Here is a 23,037-nt window from a genome sequence, read left to right as displayed (position 1 = left end):
GTCTAAAATTTTTTCATGTATTATTTTCATTTTTACGCTGAAGATGACACAAAAAAAGTGTCGAAACGTCCGAATTTGTATTAACTTATAATATATTTTATTATTGTATTATTTTGATTGCGCATTAATTACCGCGCGTGGCTCTGATTGCCTCTCTCACTGGCCTAGTTTACACCGATCACTTGATACGCGTATTAAATAGTAAATAACTAGTAAATAAGTCTGATTATTGGCTGATCAGTTCAAATATACTATTTGATACGCGTATCAAGAGATCGGTGTAAACTAGGCCACTTTATTTGATTTATTCAGGAGAGTTTTTATATATATATATATATATATATATATATATATATATTTCGTTTATTCAATTTTTAATTTATTTTTGTGTATGCATATAATTTTTCCTTGCTTAATATTTAAATTATGTACAGATCCATTTGTAAGAAATTCAATGTAGGAAAAGCCACTGCGTTAAATGCTGGAAATTGGAATTTCGTTACAATTTTTCCGTCTATAATTCGATTCGACGACATGTTTGTTGATATGCAATCCGCTAACAATGCGTTCCGAAATGAACGTAAGGCGCTTACGCTTGATCACGCTCACACTGCCCTACCTTGCAGAAATAAGCGTTTGTCAGCAGAAGTTATGACGTCACGATGACGTCATTAGTCGATCCGTAAGCGCTTACAACTCCAAAGCGAACGACGTGAGTAACGCTCATAAGCGCTTACAGCGCGTGAGCGTCCAAACCGAACGCATTGCACCCTAAGTTAGAATGAAAGAAAACGGAGTTAGATCGTATTTGCCTGCTACTTTACTTTTTGCCCACTGTACGGGGCTAGCCGGGCTAGCGTAGTAGAAAGTATCAATTTTTTCCCCTAGGGGAGGAAAGTAAGAAACTGCGCACAATGAAAGGAATTACGGAACAGGGAACAGATTAATATATATTAACATATGCATTGTGCACACGGCATACAAAATAAAGAATAAAATTTCGTTACTGTTTTTAGCGCTATTCCTCTGTTCGTCTATTCTGTGTTAATAAACTACATATGTTAATGAATTTTATATATTAACTAGACACTACAGACGCGCGCGCTTCGCGCGCGCCATTTAGCTTTAACATTATGCTATTGTATAATAATCGCGACACGACGCGGGACGATTAACCTCGCGACACGACGCGAGCTGTCACATCATGACACACACGACGCACTATACACGCACGAAACTCGCCACACTCCGCGATGACAGTCCCTCACGGGATGAAGCAAGCTACGCGGCGCGGCAATCAATCGAGATAGCCAATCGGCATCGCGGAAAAGAGGCTTCAATTTTACGATACAAACGAAATTCACTCAGGTAACACACGCCTTTTTTAAAAGTGGATATTGAACTGTTTCTTATTTCCTGTTCCCTGTCCCCTATTCCTTTTATTGTGCGCAGCTCTTAAAGGCCCCCGCACAATAAAAAATATAAGGAACAAGGAACAGATATTAGCGATTAAAAATAAGAAATCAGGAATAAAGCTGGTGTAAAGCTGGATGCACAATACAAAGGTATAGGCAACAGGAATAGGGAATAACACGCAATAGATTTTCAACCTATCGGAAGCCGTATATAAATGCTACAGTACTGATACACGGCTTCCGATAGGTTGAAAATCTATTGCCTGTGTTATTTCCTATTCCTGTTGCCTGTACCATTGTATTGTGCATATCCAGCTTAAAATTAATACACGGCTTCGGATAGATTAAAATTCTATTGTTATTCCCTGTTTCTGTTACCTGTATTTTTTATCGTGCATTCAACTTTTTATTTTTGATTCTTTAGTCCTGATCGCTAATATCTGTTTTTAGTTCCTTATACTTTTTATTGTGCGGAAGCCTTAAGTCCTGGCGTGCAATTGGCCACTTTTGCCCCGCTCTACAGGCATGGTAAGTCGAACATTTCCGTAAAAGGTGTTGTGAAAAATATCGTGTGCACCACGGGTCGAAACCTCTTTCAGACTTTTGTGATGCAGCCCGAGCCGAAGGCGAGGGCGGCAAACTTTATACTCGTCTGAAAAATGCAGCTTTCTCCCTTTGGTGCACAATATAGGGATTTATGCCGCAGAAGTCAGAAAAAATAGAAGGAATAGGGTAACTCCGGTATTTACGCCGCGCGGGGATTTACGCCGTGCGCCGCAGAAGTCAGAAAAAAATAGAAGGAACAAAGCTATTTGCTCGCAATCACATTGTTATGTGCTTTTATGCCATATTGTTATATATAGTGTATTGTGTTGTAATATTAGTTCTTTACTGTTAATATTAACGAAACCATCATGAGTTGAATCGATTTCTCAATGTAGTAAGTAGCGCAATCATATATTACGACTACGTAAAATAATTACTGTAGGGAATGTAAAAAGTTTAATGGTTATTTCATGATACATAAGTGTATAGGGATAGTAAATGATGGAACATATACAGCCAAATACAAGTGCATATTAGCTTTTGTATTCTTTGTTTATTTCTAAGATGCGGGATTTATGCCATAGTAACAGACACTTTGTAAAACTCGAAATCTTCTATGTGTTTTTTTCCTTCTTTTTGGATCGTATAACAATAGAGTAACTTCGGTATATACGCCGCAGCTAAGGAAAACTTAATTTATCGAGTACTATTTACTATGTTTAAGGCAAATAAATTATACCAATAAAAACTTTATACTGTCTACTACTATAAAAAAATAGAAATATGAAATATTCACTTTTTGTATTTATTATTTAATAAAAAAAACTTTTAGAAACCCTTGAATTTTTGCCATATATCCCAGAGGGGTGGGATGTATGACATTCATGTTGCCTTCGACGAATAAAACTTAGAGACTACCTATGGTCTGTCACTTGTAAATTTCGTTCCATAAACGTACGGTCGGAAGTGTTTTACCGCCCATATTATCGCTAGTAATTCTTTCTCAGTAGTATTGTAATTTTGCTCGGCTTTAGATAGTACTCTGCTCGCATAAGCTACGGGTTGATCTTGACCTATCTTTCCTTGTGACAGTATGGCTCCGATTGCGTAATCTGAAGCGTCGGTAGTCACTATATAAATTCTTGAGAGAAATCCGGGTATTTTAATACTGGTGCTGTAGTTAATTTTTCTTTAAGTATTTTAAATGCGTTTTGTTGTTCTGCCGCCCACTCGAATTTGATATCTTTTTTGGTTAGTTTCGTAAGTGGCTTGGCAATCGCTGAGAAATCTTTAATAAATCTTCGGTAATATCCGGCTAATCCAATGAAGGCCTGAATATCTTTTACTTTTGCTGGTGTCGGGAAGCTTTTTACTGCTTCTAATTTTGAAGGATCGGATAAAATTATGTTTTCCGTTATTACATATGTCCGAGGTACGTCACTTCTTTCTGAAGGAATTCGCATTTATCGGGCTGTAATTTCAAATTATATTTTCTCAGTCTTCTTAATACTTCGATTAATCTTTTATTATGTTCCTGTAGACTTGCTCCATATGTCCAAATACTAGACATTGTAATCTTACTAATCCTGCTAATACGGCTATTATTGCTCTTTAAAATGTTGATGGTGCATTTTTTAATCCGAAAGGCATTCGGTTGGTCTCTGTGAAGTTGGCACCTTACTTTCAAAAATCGAAAGTTTTATCAACAGTTCCATTTGCACCCGCAATAGTTCTACAGTTCCTGATAATTTTTAGAAAGAGTTCCGTTGATTTAGTTAAAAAAAATGAATTTTGAAAATATGAGGTGCTAACTTCCCGTAGCACCCCATGTTTCGAAAAAATTAATTAGTTCCGGTCATTAAGTATTTTTAAACAAATTTTTAATCTGATCGCGAGCACCTCAAATTCCAAAAAAATTGATTTTTACTATGAGATTCTATAGTTCTCGAAGAGTTCTACAGTTCCTGATAGGTGTCAGCGACAGTTCCGGCCTTTAATTATTTTTAAACAATTTTTTAATTCGACCGGCAGCACCTCATCTACGAGAAATACGGGGTGCTGACAATTCTGATCGTTTTCTTCAGAGTTCTCGGCAGTTCTCACATAGTTCCGAGCATTTAAATACGTTTTGACAAGAGTTCCAGCTATTTACTATTTTTAAACAATTTTTTAATTCGACCGCCAGCACCTCATCTACGAGAAATACGGGGTGCCGACAATTCCGATCGTTTTCTTCAGAGTTCTCGGCAGTTCTCACATAGTTCCGAGCATTTAAATACGTTTTGACAAGAGTTCCAGCTATTTACTATTTTTAAACAATTTTTTAATTTGACCGCCAGCACCTCATCTACGAGAAATACGGGGTGCTGACAATTACGATCGTTTTCTTCAGAGTTCTCGGCAGTTCTCACATAGTTCCGAGCATTTAAATACGTTTTGACAAGAGTTCCAGCTATTTACTATTTTTAAACAATTTTTTAATTTGACCGCCAGCACCTCATCTATACGAGAAATACGGGGTGCTGACAATTCCGATCGTTTTCTTTAGACTACTTTAGAGTTCTCGGCAGTTCTCACATAGTTTCGAGCATTTAAATACGTTTTGACAAGAGTTCCAAAGAACTCTGAAGAAAACGATCGGAATTGTCAGCACCCCGTATTTTTCGTAGATGAGATGCTGGCAATCAAATTAAAAAATTGTTTAAAAATAATTAAAGACCGGAACTGTCGCTGACACCTATCAGGAACTGTAGAACTCTTCGAGAACTATAGAATCTCATGGTAAAAATCAATTTTTTTTAAATCAATTTGAGGTGCTCGCGATCAGATTAAAAATTTATTTAAAAATATTTAATGACCGGAACTATTGCTAAATCTTATCAGGAACTGTAGAACTCTTTGAGAACTATAAAATATCATGTTTAAAATTAATTTTTTCGAAACATGAGGTGCTACGGGAAGTTAGCACCTCATATTTTCAAAATTCATTTTTTTTAACTAAATCAACGGAACTCTTTCTAAAAATTATCAGGAACTGTAGAACTATTGCGGATGCAAATAGAACTGTTGATAAAACTTTCGATTTTTGAAAGTGAGGTGCCAACTTCACAGAGACCCTTATTTCTCCTTAACAAAATTATATCACAAAATTGCGTTACCTAATTCAACCTAAGTGATATGTTATTTCAAAAAAATATATGAAATCTTTAAATTACGCCAACTACAAAGAAAATATATATATATATATTGCTTTGAAAAATAATTGTAGTGCAAAGATACATACCACTTGGGTTAAGTTAGGTAACACAATCTTGTTTTATTTTTTTCTTCTTTATTTTGATTCTTTGTAATATTATAATTTTATCAAGGAGAATTAAAACTACTACCACTTGCGTTGATAGAAAGATCCTTAGGTATACAAAGATACATACCACTTGGGTTGAGTTAGGTAACACAATTTTGTTTTATTTTTTAAGAGTAGTTGCATTACAATTATTTTTCAAAGCAATATATATATATTCTTTTTGTAGGTGGTGTAATTTAAAGATTTCACATATTTTTTTTTAAATAACATATCAATTAGGTTGAGTTAAGTAACGCAATTTTGTAATATCATTTTGTTAAAAAGAAATAAGGCTACTACTACTTAGGTTGGTACGTATCACTTGGATTGAGTTTGGTAACGCAATTTTGTGGTATAATAATCTCTTTGCAATTTGCGCAATTTAATTTAAAGAGTTCATATCTTTTTTTTTTAAATACATGTCACTTGAGTTAAGTTAGGTAATATAATTTTGTAAAGGAGAAATTAAATATTTCACATCTTTTTGAAATACATGTCACTTGAGTTAAGTTAGGTAATATAATTTTGTGAAGTAGATAAAACATCAAGAATTGTGTAAAGACTTTAGTAGTTAGAATAGGCCGATTCCACCCCGGGGGCTCCGAGGAGGGGTGAGGGAGGGGGGTATCTGATTTTGCGGGGGGTGAGGGGGAGGGGAGAGGGGCGGGATATCGGGTTACACAAGGGTATCGGGTTACAAGGAGATAACGCGGGGGTGAGGGAAGGGGGGAGGGGCGGGGTATCGGGTTACAGAAGGGTATTGGGTTACATAAGGATATCGGGTTACACAAGGGTATCGGGTTTCAAGGATATCGGGTTACGCCGCGAGGGGGGGGTTGACCTTGGCATACCACCGTGATGACTCACCATGATGACTCACCGTGATGACTCACCGTGATGACTCACCGGGATGAGTCACCGAGATGACTCACCCGCGCCGCGGGTCCGCGGGAGGGGAAGTCCGCGTTCGCGGTCGCGGTCGCGCCGCGGAGGTCCGCGTGGGGGTCCGCGGGGGCCGCGTGGGGGGTCCGCGGGAGCTTCGTTTGCAACGACGCCGCTAGGCGGCGCACAATGGGTAAGACTAACTCGATAGCGCACTGCGTAGGAGCGTGTTCATCGAACCTGTCGGGACACGTTCGTCGTAAACAACATTTTTCTAGGAAAAGAGGAGCGGTTATCGCGTAGACTAAACAAATTCGCTAAACAATCTATCTACGCAGTACGTGAAAGACAAAGGAAAAAATGACGTCATCGGGACGATGATCGACCCGATAACGCATCGAACCTGTCGGAACACGTTCGTCGTAAACAACATATTTCTAGGAAAAGGAGGGTGTTATCTCGTAGACTAAACAATCGATTATCTCGTAGACTAAACAATCGAACCTGTCGGGACACGTTCGACGTAAACAACATTTTTCCTAGGAAAAAAGGGGGCGGTTATCGCGTAGACTAGACAATCTATTTACGCAGTACGTAAAAGACAAAGAAAAAAATGACGTCATCTGGACGATGATCGACCCGATAACGCATCGAACCTGACGGAACACGTTCGTCGTAAACAACATTTGATAAAAGTTAGATATAGGGAAGGACATGCACGCAAAAAAAAAAATACATCGTTCGTTTTAGGGTGTAAAAAAAGCCTGTTTATTGAACTCTTCTTTTTACATAATATACCTCACGTACTAAAAAAATTAAAGCTGCGAGGTCACAATCGATGAGCTGATTCGTATTGAATGCATCGCTAGCGTATATTGCATTCGACGCTTCCCTGGGATCCGTCACGGTGGACGCGATATCGGAGAACTGCGCAAACTTTGCATCGACTACCGCAAGTATTCTAACCAAACGATCGAATCTCGCATCGATGCACCGATCGAGATCGAACATGCGATGCAACGTCGATTCGGTCATCATCAAGCGTACGTTTGCAGATTCTAAACGTATGAGTTTGACGTTTTTAACCGTACAAACTCTCACCGTTAGCGGTCCAACGTCGTTGCGTCGTTGCGAACGAGGCCCCCGCGGACCCCCACGCGGACCTCCGCGGCGCGACCGCGACCGCGAACGCGGACTTCCCCTCCCGCGGACCCGCGGCGCGGGTGAGTCATCTCGGTGACACATCCCGGTGAGTCATCACGGTGAGTCATCACGGTGAGTCATCATGGTGAGTCATCACGGTGGTATGCCAAGGTCAATCCCCTCCCCCCCCTCGCGGCGTAACCCGATATCCTTGAAACCCGATACCCTTGTGTAACCCGATATCCTTATGTAACCCGATACCCTTGTGTAACCCGATACCCCGCCCTCTCCCCTCCCCCTCACCCCCGCGTTATCTCCTTGTAACCCGATACCCTTGTGTAACCCGATATCCCGCCCCTCCTCACTTTCCCTCACCCTCCGCGAAATCAGATACCCCCCCCTCCCTCACCTCCCCTCGGAGACCTCGGGGTGAAATCGGCCTATACTAACTACTGATTTTAAAAATCGGACTTTACCGTGGATTGAAGGCTTTATCGTCACAAAGTTCAGGTCCCAGCGTAGAATGTTGGATAATAAGCGATTCCTGAGTCGTTGACGCTCTCATACCCCGACATATATTTATTAATATTCTATACATTATTAATTGACGAAGAATATAGCACGTAAGTAGCATCCACAATTCATTATATTAATTTTGCATATAATTCGGGATCGTTGTAATGACATTTATTTCAGTCGCATTTTTGACTTACAAGTAATGATCGAACCTCCTTAAATGATAGTTAACCTTCAATTGGCGGTCCGAAATCACTCCCAATTTTAAGGGTTTTTCTTTCGTGTATTTTTAACGGTTAACACCAAAAGTTGAGTGTAATTTTTCATAATGGAATCCAGACAATTAAGCCCAGATTTGGGCATGATCCAGACAATTAAGCCAAGATCGGGGGACGATCCAGACAATTAAGCCAAGATCGGGGCATGATCTAGACAATTAAGCCATGATCCATACTTATAATACCAAAATTATAGCAGCCACTAATTTTGGTATTAGAAAAATAATTTCGGACACAATTACATCACAGCATATCTCAAAGATATGTTAAATTTATTATTTGCAATTTATTCATTCTAAATCTGTATATTCTTCAGTTTTATATTCTCAAGTTTATATATGGACCATGTAGCCTGAACTACTCAAGTCAACATCGATTTAACCTTGTGTCGATTGTGAAACTCCATTTTGTACCACTAATTTATTATTTCATAATTTTAGTAAGAAAATTATTTTTTATATATTTAAAAAATTATTTTAAAGTATAAATAAAAAACTAATGTATAAATAAAAAATGGAACAAAATGGAAAAATTAAGAAATATCCGCAATTAGTAGGGATCATTTTAGTAAAAACATATTTAATTTTGTAATAGTATAATAAATATTAGTTGCAATAAAGCTTATCAGAATAAAAAAAAATGTGCAAGCAGTAGAAACTTGCACATTATGCTTCCTCATAGTTTTTAAGTGTGCAAGTTTCTACTTGTTTCTCACTCAATTTTAATTTATGCGTAACGCATTCATATTCAATTATATATTACAGCTATCTTCTGCATTCTTTTCACATTAAGGCAAAATCAGTGTTTTATTATTTTCCTTCTCTGCAAAACTTTTTCGTATACCTCTGCGAATTAACAATAATCAATTTAGAACTTACAATTAGAGTAAGTGAATGAAAGAGAAAAGATATTGTACGTACAACAGAGTTTTATTTTGTACAGTCGCCGCCAATGATTCCTTTCCTGGGATAAAGGGGGAACATAAGAATACCTCAGGAAAGGAATCATTGGCGGCGACTGTACATGTGTGGCGGTCTACTCCACTTGTGGTACACGCCCGTGCGGTAAATCTACGGTACCTGTATTACCGGCGGCTACTTTGCATCGACGCCGCTAGGCGTCGCATCACCTGTACCGTTTCGCGTATTTCAGATTCAGCCACGATCTATATATAAAGGGACCCCCTACGAGACCAAAGCAGATTTTCTTGGGCGCTAAACGCCTATGGCAGCAGCACGTGAATGCTCACCGACACTAGGCGCTTGGACGCCCTCGGCAGTATAGCACACGATTGCTTGCTGCCTTCCTAGGCGCTCGGTCGCCCGCCGACTCCTCGGCGCCAATCGCCCCAGCAGCAGCGCGTGGACGCTCGCTGACTCCCAGACGCACGGACGCCCACGGCAATGGCGCACGGTCACCCACCGACTTCCTAGGCGCCAGACGCTTCCCGCAGTAGCGCTTAGATGCTCGCCGACTCCCAGACGCACGGACGCCCACGGCAATGGCGCACGGTCGCCCGCCGACTTCCTCGGCGTACAGATGCCTCCGGCAGTAGCACGTGGACGCTCACCGACTTCTTACGATTAGATGCACGGACACCTTCGGCAGCCACGAAAGCCAGCCCAAGGAAGGAAGGAATAAACGCGGCCATGCAGACCAAACGAAGAGGCAGATTTTAAGCAAAATGACATTAAAGACACTGACACAATAACACGTGTATATAGTGTAAATATACGTTAATTGTTTAAAATGCAAACATGTGTCACCTTCCTTTCTACCCCTTTGCGATTCACAATCCATGGGCCAACTCCTACTCACGCATTATGGATAAGTTAGAATAAGGTAGATAACCGATAAATATAAAAGTAGTAACGCCCATATATGTGTTGTAGAGTTGCAAATGATAAAGAAAAAACTTGAAAAAAAAAATTATTTTACGGAAAAAAATTAGGTTGTGTGTGGGAATTAAGAACAATTAAGGAATCGCGTGAAAAGAAAAACGGCAGCCTGACTGCAACAATAGTCAATCTTTTTTCTTGTTGACTATTACATAATATCGACCGTTGTTAGATAACTACTAGATATTTACAGGTATTCTTCAGCAATAATTTACATTTACATTTACATATTACATTTACATGCAACAAATTTAGAGTTTTTTAACGATTTTTTACACAACTCATAACAACATCGAATGTGATAACTGTCTCTCAGTAATAAGTTATTAATCGTAATAAAAATAATCACGTTTGCGATGCGTTTGGACTGGCAAACGGTCCTCACGCAGATATGCACAGCGCCACAATATGCACAGACGGTCATTTTTTATTATTTCCTATTTCTATTCTATATAATCTCAATTTTCCCAATTAGAAATATATTATTTAACTGTATTCTTTAAGAAATTTGATGTGGAATTGCTTTAGTGTTTCGAGCATTGTTTTGATTTTCTCCTTTTGCGGCAATATTGTGGTCCGGAAATGGTATGTGCCGGGTTTCTGGCCGAAGCCCGAGCCTGGGATCACGCAAATTCCGGTGCTCTCTAATAATTTGAACGCATAGAAAACGTCTGGTTCTTGGCCCTTCGCTTGTGCATCCTCAATCGCCTTCGGCGGCAGCTCGAAGCGCGGAAACACGTACATTGCACCCATCGCCGGATTTGCCTAAAAAGAAAAGACAAAGATAAAAAAAATTTCTACATTGTAGAAATGATCGAGCGCAGCTTTTGTTTTTACGAAAGGACAGTCACCTTATATCCTGGAATACTATTGAGCATATCGACTATGAGGTGCGATCTCTCTGCCAAGGAGCGTAGCGTTTCGTTCTTCTCTTTCTGGAATTGCTCGTACGATGGCTCGTTCGGTCGCGGCGGATTCACCACAACGTCCATCATGACCTGGCCGAGCACGGTAGGACACAGCATCACGGAAATCGATTTCAACAGCACCTTCATCACTTTCGGATCCATGTTGATGATTTCGGTGTAACCACCGCGGATTCCGCACTCGCCCATATATCCTAAAAGTAAAATTTGTTAGCACAAAATGTTTCCTGAATTTCGAGAAATCTTTTTCAGAAAAAGGTAAAAAAAGGCGCCAAGTACAAGCGCAACGTATGTTGTAAATCCAAAAATCTTAAATGGTAGTAGCTTTATTTCCGGTGCTCTCTAACAAAATAATTCACAAAATTGCGTTACCTAAATCAACCCAAGTGATATGTATTTCAAAAAAAGATGTGAAATCTTTAAATTGCGCCAATTACAAAGAGAATATATAATATTCACCAAAAGTATGACAACCCCTAAATATTTAAAAACCTGCATATTTTAGAAAAAAATGTTTCAGACAAAAGTTGTAGGGTTTCAAATAACGCATTAAATAGTAATATTAGTGTGACTACAAATAACTTTGTTAAGGCCAAGTAAAAATAACTTTAAAATTTTTTAATAGTAACCTCTATTTTTGATTGCATATTCTTATCGCTTACCTCGAGAGCTTTTCAAAACACTATAATAAAGTATTTTTTAATTAAATACTTTTCAAGTTATGGAGCTTGAAAGCTACGATACCGCCGGCATCAGCGTTACCCAAGATGTACCGCGTGGAGGTTGCACGGTCGGATTTATACTAGCAGAGCTAGTGTAAATAACAATACTTTTGTGATTGAAGTTCTTAATTACTAATTACTGTACATAATTTTAATTTAAATTGAGTTTAAGTACAAATGTTTTTCGGAATTGTAAATAAAGTCGTTCAATTACAAATACATTTTGAAATTGTAATTAAACTCAAATTTTATTACAATTAAAAAAGTAAAAAAAGTAATTATTATTTACATTTTCTTAAATTACAAATTTTACAACCTTGATTTACATTTTTTTGTGTGTTTGAGTGTTTTAGAGTAAATTCTGAAAGTGGTTTTCATTGACTTCTTGACAGTATGCCAATCTTTGATAGAACGCAGAAATAGCTCTACGATTTGATTCAGCATCAAGACTGCTTCATCCCTATTCGCTGCTTCAATTTTTGGATATTTTGAGGTTTTGTTTCGTAAACTTACTCTGTATGTGCGCTGAAAAAGATAAATTTGAGAAAATCAAAAGCGAGAGCAAAAGGTTGAACTTAGCAAATAATAAAATAAATTTTCGCCAGTAATAAAATAAAATCAGTGTTTAATGATCGGCCTGACTGGCAATATATTAAAAATTATAACGACGTTTCGACCTCTATTTTGGGTCCTTATCAAGTTTATGATGGATCAATGTGCGTCAAACAATATAAAATTAATCATCGTTACGTTTTAACAAGGCGGATGGAAAACAGATATAAACTTTGTGCGGCATGACCGTCACGTATAGCGCCTGACGAACGACAGAGTTCGTCAGGCGCTATACGTGACGGTCATGCCGCACAAAGTTTATATCTGTTTTCCATCCGCCTTGTTAAAACGTAACGATGATTAATTTTATATTGTTTGACGCACATTGATCCATCATAAACTTGATAAGGACCCAAAATAGAGGTCGAAACGTCGTTATAATTTTTAACGTCGTTATATATTGCCAGTCAGGCCGATCATTAAACACTGATTTTAGCAAATAATGATTCGAGTCAACGCGAATTACCGGCGCGGGAAACGTGAGAATGCCTATGAGTATAATGGCAAGATAGAAACGAACATAAATTTTGAAAAGGTGTATTATGTGTCAGACTTACGTACTAATCTGTTGTCGGTATCGAAGATTACGGATCGCGGGTATGAGGTGATTTGCGTGAGAAATATGCGACAGTGACGAACAAAGACGGTAGAATGATCTTTCGCGCGGACAGAATAGGAAATTTGTATTACGCTCGAAAAGGGCGCGAGCCGGTGAATAACGGAAACACAGTGCTGGTAGTAAACCACGCGAGGAGTGAGATAGATGCGTGACATCAGAGGCTCGGGCATTTAAATTAACGCGATTTAAAAAGTATAGCGAAAAGCGGTGTAGTTTACGGGTTTTTAAAAGGCAACGAGACAATGTCAAAGTGTGAAGTGTGCGTTCGCGAAAAACAAACTTGTCTTCCATTTTCGCAAAGTGAAGGAAACCAAACGAAGTATTTACTGGAAATTGTGCATTTCGATGTGTGTGGCCCGATGCGAAGTGCGTCATTTTCGTGTACAAAATATTTTGTAACATTTATCGATGATAAATCACGGTGGTGCAAGATATACTTCATCAAAAACAAGAGTGACGTGTTGAGCGTATTAAAATTGTTCAAGGCAACGACAGAGACATCAACCGGCCGAAAAATCAAGGCGCTACAATCAGACAATGGTAAGAAGTATTGTAACAAGGAATTCGATCAATTTTTAAACAAAAACGGCATTACGAGGCGGTTATCGGCACCGCATACTCCTCAGCAGAACGGTGTAGCGGAAAGAAAAAATAGAACGCTAGTTGAAATGGCAAGATGTATGATGCGTCGAGCAGGTGTCCCTCCGACATTTTAGGCCGAGGCAGTAAACACGGCGTGTTATATAAGAAATCGGTGCATAACTAAATCGTTAAACGGACAAATACCTTACAAATTGTGGAAAAAAAAAGACTCCCACAGTAACATATTTTAAAACATTCGGTTTGATAGTGTTCGCGTTAGATAAAAGCACTAAGCACTCAGCGTAGTAAATTTGATTCGAGATCGGTAGAAGGTATTTTTGTAGGGTACTCAGACGAATCAAAGGCGTATCGTGTGTGGATACCAAAATTGCGGAAGGTAATCGTAAGTCGCGACGTTCAATTTTTGGAGAAATCAGCATTTGATCGCGAGTACCAGGAGTTCCTCGAAGAAAGGGAGGAAGACATGCCGAGTACCAAAACTGAAATCAAAATAAAAAGCCGAGAAGGATCGGGAACACATGAACGGGATCGAGAGACAACGAAAGACGAAACTAAAAGCGAAACAGAAAAGCACCATCCGGAAATGTCTGGAACGCGTAAACAAAGGGCAGAACGTGATACTTATTGCGTTTACAACCGCCGAAGCGTGGAAGAAGACGACCAATATTGTTACGTTCCGGATCAGTAGAAAGACCAAAGAAAATATACCAGCCGGCGACGAACAACGATGAAAAAGGAGACGATGGAGAGGACAGCGAGTCATCCGATGACGAAGGTTTACCCGGAGAAAATTTAGGCGACGACGATACATTTCTGGAGTGCAACATGTTATCAACACGGGATGCGGTGACGTGCCGGGAAGCGAATAAAAGTGATGGTGCTGAAGCCTGGAGAATGGCATTAGAAGGCAAATCATTTAGCACAAATCCGAAACGGCACATGGGAGGTTGAGCCTAGACCACGAAATCGAAAGGTAATTGGAAGCAGATTAGTTTTTCAAAGAAATCGGGCCAATCACAAAAAAGAAGGTACGCCTTGTGGCGAAGGGCTGCTCGCAATGACCAGGGAAGGATTTTCACGAAAGGACCCCGCACACATCACAGGAAAAATTGGCCATCCGTCGAATTTGCTGAAATTTTAGTATAATGTAGTTCATGTCGTCCTGATCAAAAGTCATAATGTCAAAAGTCATAAAGAATGGACAGTTTCCGAGATACGTGAGGTCAAAGGTGAATAATAATGCCTCATTCGAAAATTCTATTCTTTGTGCATATCCGCACGTGAGCAATGTTGTTGTGTGCGTATGTGCCATTCTACGTGTATGTGTGTGAGCCTAGCCTGGTTTAATACATGGCAATAGTAATATGGCAATATGGCCACCTACGAAACTAATGCACGGATCGAGATCAAACTTGGCCAGCATGTTCACCGTCAAAAAAGGGTTTTATTTTTATTTAAGCATGCGTACCATGAGCATATTACCCTCACTGACGTTATATTGCCATCTGATCTCATACTCTCCGGTGTGACACAATGGCAGAGTTTCAGGATTGGTGATAGCTAATAAAGATAAGATCAGTTGATGATTCAGCCAATGAAGGCTAGATCGGTTGGTGATCCAGCCAATGAAGACAAGATCGGTTGGTGATTCAGCCAATGAAGGCAAGATCGGTTGGTGAACCAGCCAATGAAGGCAAAATCGGTTGGTGATCCAGCAAATGAAGGCAAGACCGGTTAGTAATCCAGCCAATGAAGGCAAGATCGGTTAGTGATCCAGCCAATAAAAGCAAGATCGGTTAGTGATCCAGCCATTGAAGGCAATATCGGTTGGTGATCCAGTCGAGGTATTGCTGCTACATTACAAACAAAGCAATTAATTTGATTTCGATTGCGATTTGCCATTTTAAGTAGTAGAAATAATGTTTGGAATCCACCAATGTCTTGTCACTTATATATTTTAAAATAAAAAATCTGAATGGTAGATAAAATAATTATTCACCGTTGCTAACAAAACACGGAATATTTATAGGATAAAAGCAGTTACGCGTACGTAAAGTATGTTATAATAATATTCAAATGATATTAAAATAGTACAAAGAAAAATAGTACATAAAATAATACAAAGAAGTACCAAATGGTTGTATCTGTCTGAATTATCAACTAAAGCTTTTCCTACGCTCGTCACATACAGTGCTGTGAAATAGTGGAACGTAAGATCTTCCATTCCTTGATATGGGATGCCCCCTCCAGTGGATACGAAATGCTAGCACTACATGCGTAGCATATCGGTGTAGCGAAACTCGCTGAAGTAAGATTCGGCTTCAAATAACTAAGCGAGCCGATTCTTGACAACTCGATCTACGAAGCTACGTTCACATACAAATACACATACATATGCAGAATGGCACATACGCACACAACGACACTGCTCACGTGCGGATATACACAAAGAATATAATTTTCAAATAAGGCACTATTATTGACCTTTGACCTCCCGTATCTCGAAAACTGTCCATTCTTTGACCTCGGGTCCATTATGACTTTTGATCAGAACGACATAAACTACATCATACTAAAATTTCAGCAAATTCTACAGATGGCTAATTTTCCCTGTGATATGTGCGGGGTCCTATTCTCATCCGGTGGCAAGATCATCATCCATTCGACTTCTAGCAGCCATATCGGCGGAGCTGGGGTTACAGATTCACTAAATGGATGTAGTAGCGGCATACCTCAACGGCGAATTGAAAGAAAAAGTATATATGGAGATACCTGAACAATTACAAGAAGTACTGTTAAAGATTAAGGCCGGAAAACGTGTCGGTTCGAGCAAAGAAATAAATCGCAAAAACGACGTGATACGAACTGCGAAACGTTGGATGCGATGGAACAAAACCGGGACAACGTATGTCTACTGAAGAAGGCTCTCTACGGATTGAAGCAGTCAGGGCGACAATGGTACCGGCGCCGCGGCGTCTCGTATCGAAGCTAAAACAGCTGGGCATGAAACAAACCGGTCAAGACCAATGTATCTTTACATCATCAAGGAAAAATGGTCGGTTTATGATGATCGTAATCTACGTTGATGATATCTTGATCGCTACGAACGATACTGGCTTAACAAAGTAAAAAAAATCGTTATCCGAATCCTTTGAAATAAAAGACCTCGGACGCGTAAATCAGTGCCTTGAAATCAAATTCCGGCAAAAACAATTATAGTGTCATTTTGAGCCAACAAAAATACACAGAAGCTATCCTTGAACGTTTCGGCATGCAGGATTGTAAACCTGCGAAAACCCCTATCGACACGAACAAGCAATTGATGAAACCAACGAGGGTAAACGGAAGGATAATGAGTCAATACCCATATCAACGTCTCATATTGGAGCACTTATGTATCTGGCAGTGACTACTAGACCTGATATCGCGTACGCAGTAAATTTCATAAGCCAATTTAATACCAATTATTATTCAACGGAGCATTGGGTGGCAGCCAAGAGGATCCTCCGATATCTGAGGGGCACCATGAATCATGGCATTATGTACGAAATATCAGGCATACCGTTATATGGAGTGGTCGACGCGGACTGGGGCGCCAACATGGTCGATAGGCGATTATATTCTGGGTATGCGTTCATACTCGCAGGAGCGGCAGTATGCTGGGAAGCTAGGAAAGGAGAGAGAGAGAGAGAGAGAGAAAGAGAGAGAGGGAGAGTTGGGGGGGAGGAGAGGGAGTAGGGAGGGAGAGGGAGAGGGAGAGGAGAGGAGAGGGAGATCTTTCTAGAGATCGGGAGATGTGCGCAGGGAGAGGGATAGAGCTAGAGAGAGTCTAGAGCGGGAGAGAGAGCTCTCTCTGAGGGAGAGAGAGAGATTTCTCTTTAGGAGATTTCTCTATTCTCAGCCTACTCTGTCGTCTCTTTGATATCTCTCGTATATCTCTCTCGTCTATCTCTCTCTCGATTCTCTAGATCTCTAGCTCTCTATATCTATCGCTCTCTCTCTCTTCTCCTCCTCTCTATCTCTCTCTCTCTCTCTCTCTCTCTCTCTCTCTCGAGCTCTATAAGTCTATATCTCTCGAGATCTCTTCGAGGAAGATATCTAGCATTTACTTATCCCAGAAATTAAGGGCAAGATTAACACAACAAATAGAGAACAAATATGCGTGCACTCTCTTTCACAAAATAGTTAAGAGTAGAGCAAAACTTAACAGCTTATCACAACAGTATACATTGTATAAAGAAGAACTAACGCAGCTTAAAATAGGAAAAATGTAAGTAGAGTAAACTAACTAATACTAAGAATAAGACGCAACGCAACTTACAAGCTAATAACAGGGAAAAACACCGTCATAGACCACGCACAGCAATGAACATCATGCAACTTCACGCGCCAACAGATATGCTCTGAGAAGACCTTTGAAGGAGACAATTGAAGAAGCAGACGTAATATTACTGGGAAGGGAATGCCAAAAGTATATTGATGAAAGATGAAAGGAGTTTCTATAAGTGGTAGTTCTGTGAGAAGGAATATGAAAGGTTTGGGATGCAGCAAGACGGCGGTCAGATCTCCTCAACAGCGGATCAAGCAAAGCAAAATTGTCACGCAGATACGTAGGAGAGCTCATGTAAAGCAAACGAAACATTTGACAGCCAAGAAAGTATAACCTCCTGTTTTCAACTGTAAGCCACCCCAATTGTCGCCTGAACGGGGTAATATGCTCGTCACGCTTAAGATCAAATATAAAGCGAATGCAACAGTTTACAAGTCTCTGTAATACAGTGTTCAATTCTCCAGTCAAACCATGATAGACTAGGCAGCAGTAGTCAATGTGCGGCATAATTAAAGCTAATACCAGCCTTATCCTTAACCTTGTGGACAAGGAGTTTTTGTTAAACTTAAGCTTGTACAAAGAGTAATGCACTTTTTGAGAGACATGCAATATATGTTTTTTCCAAGAAAGGTTATTCGTAAAAATTACACCCAAATTCCTAGCTTCGTTGACAAAGGGTAAAGGCGTATGGTTTACAATAATAGGAGGTAGACAGTGGAGGTCAATATCATTGACATAAGCCTGACTACCAAATATAAGTACCTTTGATTTTGCAGGATTGAGTTTAAGACCATTTAACGTAGCATAATCAAAAATGGCGTTCGCATCCCTTGATCAACTCAAGACCATGAAGAATGTCGGCACGTGTACATTGTAGATATATTTGTACATCATCCGCGAATAACATATGATAAACAAAAGACAGGAATCCACCTATATCATTGATGTAAAGAGCAAATAGAAGTGGGCCAAGTACAGAGCCCTGAGGGACGCCAGTCGACGTGAAAAGCCACTCAGAAAAATTACCCTCATCGTCGAATACAGCTTGAGAGCGGCTAGTAAGGTAAGAAAAAATCCACGCGAGAACCCCATCAGAAAAACCAATTTCTTTCAATTTGATAAGCAAGCGAAGATGTGGGACCGTATCAAACGCTTTACTGAAGTCAAATAGAATCATGATTGTAATGAGTCTTTTATCGATTCCCATTCTAATATCATCACAGACACGTAATAGAGCAGATTGCGTATTGAAACCAGAACGATATGCAGACTGTCTCGGATTAAGCAGGTTGTGTTCATTCAAATAGTCGGTGATTTGTGAGGCAACCATGCGTTCAAGAATTTTTGACATTTCAGGAAGGTTAGCAATGGGTCGCGTATCAGACGGTGACAGTGGAATGCGAATCTTTGAGAGAGGGCGAATCAACGCACGTCTCCATGATGAGGGAAATACGGAAGCTTCAAGTGAGCGATTGAAAAGAGGAATAAGTCACTGAGAGAGAGAGAGAGAGAGAGATTAACAAAAAAAGTTTCGAAAATATAGCAGTTATTTTAAGTACTGAGAGGCATAAACGACTAATATTACGTTTTTATTTAAAGCAGAGAATACTTTATTTCGCGAGAAAGTCGCTGCGTTACCAAAACACAACATTTAAAGCAGTAAATTGTTGATAAATTGAAGTCTTTTTGTTAAAGCAGAGAATACTTTATTTTGCGAAAAAGTCGCTGCTTTACCAAAACACAACATTTAAACCAGTAAATTGTTGATAAATTGAAGTTTTTTTGTTAAAGCAGAGAATACTTTATTTTGCGAAAAAATCGCTGCTTTACCAAAACACAACATTTAAAGCAGTAAATCGTTGATCACTAACCTACATAGGTTAGTTGACGCGCTTTAAAAGTATTTAAGTGTTTAAAGCGCGTCAACTAACCTATATATGCACCTATATATGCTATATTTTCCAAACTTTTTTTGTTAATAACTTTTTAACGAATAGCGAGCGACGGCTAAAACCTTTTGAAGGTCACTCGGGGTCATGACCTTGACAACATATCTCAAGGTCATTGAAATCGGTGAGGTCGCCAAACTTTTTTTGTTAATAACTTTTTAATAAAAAACGAGCGACGGCTAAAACCTTCTGAAGGTCACTCAGGAGGGTGACCTTGACAACATATGTCAAAGTCAAGGTCATCGGAGGTGCTTCCCCTAAACTGCATAATTACCATTTGCTGTTAATAGAAATACAATTCATATGAGTTTGTGATGACTATTATTCCCTAGACGGCGCCAGCTTGATGATATCCTTAGACAGCGCCAGTTTACCAATCTTCTTACCAATCTACCTTATTATCATATATCCACTGTTTGTAAAGAGTTCTAGAGAGATCAAAGTTTGTAATAAAGACGTTAACATCGTACTAAAAAGCACTTTACGATTATTCCGATAATACTCTCGCTACATATTGGTGACCCCGACAAGGAACATCGCATCGCAGCAAGATGATAACACGTTCGCCATCGAAGTCGACGCCCGTGGAAAATACAGCAGCGATTCCAAATCAGCACGAAGATACCGCTCAAGGAACGCACGATGAAACCGCTCGAGGAACGCGAAGGTGAGACCGAGCATCGCCTACCAGGCCAAGAAGAACAACAATTAGCGGTAATTAAGGCTCGCCAAATTACATTGCCGCTTTTCTACAAACAAAATCCACGCTTATGGTTTGCACAAATCGAGTTGGCATTTTTAAACAATAGTATTACTTCCGATATAAGTAAATTTCGACAACTAGCCACTCAGATTTCTGGGGAAGTTTTAGATAGCGTATCGGATATAATCCTCACACCTCCTCAAGACGGGAAATATGAAGCCCTTAAAAGAAGGATAATAGCATCCTACAATGAAGGAGATGAAAGACGACTTCGCCGCCTTCTTCGCGGTAATGAGATGGGCGACGAAAGACGGCCTATCTTCATCGACTTAGAAATTTAGCCACAGGCCAATGTAGTGAGCCGGTATACGATCTCTCTTTGTAGAACAACTGCCTGATCAAATACGTATTATTTTAGCAGTCTCCGATACACAAGATTTAGCATGTCTAGCAGAAATGGTAGACAAAGCAATGGACGTCATAAAACCGTCCGTTTTAGCCGTATCCACCACGGGAGACACGCCTACCAAAAACAACGCTAAAGGTAAGTCCGCACATACAAGTTCTACAGATGCACTCACATTACAGATCGAAGCTCTGTCCAAGAAATTAGAAAAGAAATTTCAGCCCTGCCGGTCACGCTCACGAAGCCGGGGGCGACAGCCGACCGGACGCTCACCAGCACGAGCCATTAAAGGTCAACCTACCCTCCCATGCTACTACCACAGAAAGTTTGGTACCGAGGCCCGCAACTGTCGAGAGCCCTGTGGGTGGCCAAAAGCGCAAGAGAAACAGGAAAACTAAGACAGGCCCCGCGGATCGAGGCGACCTCGGGTCCAGGAAATACGCAAAACCGCCTCGCCATCCAGGATACAAATTCGGGAACGAGGTTTTTAATCGACACGGGCGCGGATGTCTCCGTTCTACCCAAGAAGTCGCTAATCCGACGTGCAACTTCAACAAATCTTAAGATTTATGCAGCAAACGGCACTGCGATCAATACGTACGGCGTTAAAACTCTTACATTAAAGTTATCATTACGCAGATCTTTTAAATGGGAATTCCTAGTAGCTGACGTTCAACAAGCAATAATTGGAGCCGATTTCCTGAAACACCATAACTCCTTAGTGGACTTACATGGCCGTCGTCTTATTGATGGAACAACGAAGCTCAAAGTTGATGGAGACTTAACTCCGTGTTGCACACCATTACTTTCAACCATCAGTAACGATAACCCATGTAGTGATCTCTTACGAGAATTCAGCAGCGTCACTCGATCGTCCAGCAAAAACTCAAGAACCTAAACACGCAGTTTAACATCATATCATTACAGAAGGTCCGCCCGTCACTGAACGAGCCCGCCGCCTCTCACCGACTCGTGCAAAGGCCGCACGCCTCGAATTCGAACGTATGCTACACGAAGGCATTTGTAAACCATCCTCTAGTCCTTGGGCCAGCCCTCTCCATATGGTACGGAAGAAAAATGGCGGATGGAGACTATGTGGCGACTACCGCCGCGTAAATAAGAAAACACGACCGGATAGATACCCTATCCCTCATATACACGATTTTGCACATCGCCTACGAGGATGCAGAGTATTTACTGTATTAGACTTAGTTAAAGCTTTTCATCAAATTCCTATAGCACCGGAAGATCAGCAGAAAACCGCAATAATAACACCTTTTGGCCTTTTCCAGTACAAACAAATGACTTTCGAATTATGTAATGCCGCACAATCGTTCCAGAGGCTAATGGACACAGTCCTTAGAGGATTAGAATACGTCTTTTGTTACATAGACGATATTATCATCGCATCGAAGACGCCACAGCAGCACAGAGAACACCTCCGAGAAGTTCTTAAAAGACTATAGGAGCACGGACTGTCTATCAACCTCGAAAAATGCACATTTGGCGCATCAGAAGTTCGATACCTCGGACATTTAATCAACAGCGAGGGAATAACTACTCTCAAAAACAAAGTCGCTGCGATTATCGATTACCCAAAGCCACGAACAATAATGGAGCTACGCAGATTTTTTGGATTAATAAATTTTTATCGCAGATTCGTCAAGGATGCCGCCATTTCTCAAGCGCCTCTTAATGCACTAATCAAAAGATCCACTAAACGAGACAAACGTCCAATATCTTGGCCGAAGCAGAACGCGCGTTTGACGAGTGCAAACAACAGCTCGCAAATGCATCCCTCTTGGCTCACCCTAGCGAAGACGGATCGATAATCCTGTGCACAGACGCATCGAATACAACTATAGAAGTCACTCTACAGCAAGTACAAGAAGGTAAACGCGTGCCTCTAGGATTTTACTCACGAAAATTATCCGAGGCACAAAAAAGTTTAGTAATGATCGCGAACTACTCGCAATTTACAACAGCATTAAATTCTTTCGTTATATGCTGGAAGGACGCGAATGTATTATTGCAACCGACCATAAACTATTAACCTATGCGTTCGACCAAAAGTCTGATAAAGCTTCACCCTTCAATTTGCTTCAATTATGTCATTTAGATTACATTGGTCAATTTTTTACTAAAA

General features: G+C 40.1%; 1 protein-coding gene across 3 annotated transcripts in view; it reads right to left on the bottom strand.

The window, feature by feature from the left end:
• Nucleotides 1-10,130: 10,130 nt before the first annotated feature.
• Nucleotides 10,131-23,037, bottom strand: part of LOC139821348 (alanine aminotransferase 2-like) — a 34,943-nt gene continuing 22,036 nt past the window's right edge. For all 3 annotated transcript variants that reach the window (XM_071792344.1, XM_071792343.1, XM_071792345.1), the window contains exons 4-5: nt 10,873-11,141; nt 10,131-10,786 (exon numbers count right to left, since the gene is read on the bottom strand). In XM_071792344.1, the coding sequence (XP_071648445.1) occupies nt 10,508-10,786; nt 10,873-11,141 (548 nt within the window). In that variant the 3' untranslated portion in view covers nt 10,131-10,507. The remainder of the gene's footprint in view (nt 10,787-10,872; nt 11,142-23,037) is intronic.

Source organism: Temnothorax longispinosus, chromosome 11 (genome assembly GCF_030848805.1).
Source record: "Temnothorax longispinosus isolate EJ_2023e chromosome 11, Tlon_JGU_v1, whole genome shotgun sequence".
In the NCBI taxonomy this organism is placed as follows: Eukaryota; Metazoa; Arthropoda; class Insecta; order Hymenoptera; family Formicidae; genus Temnothorax; species Temnothorax longispinosus.
This window is presented reverse-complemented; position numbering and strand designations above follow the sequence as displayed.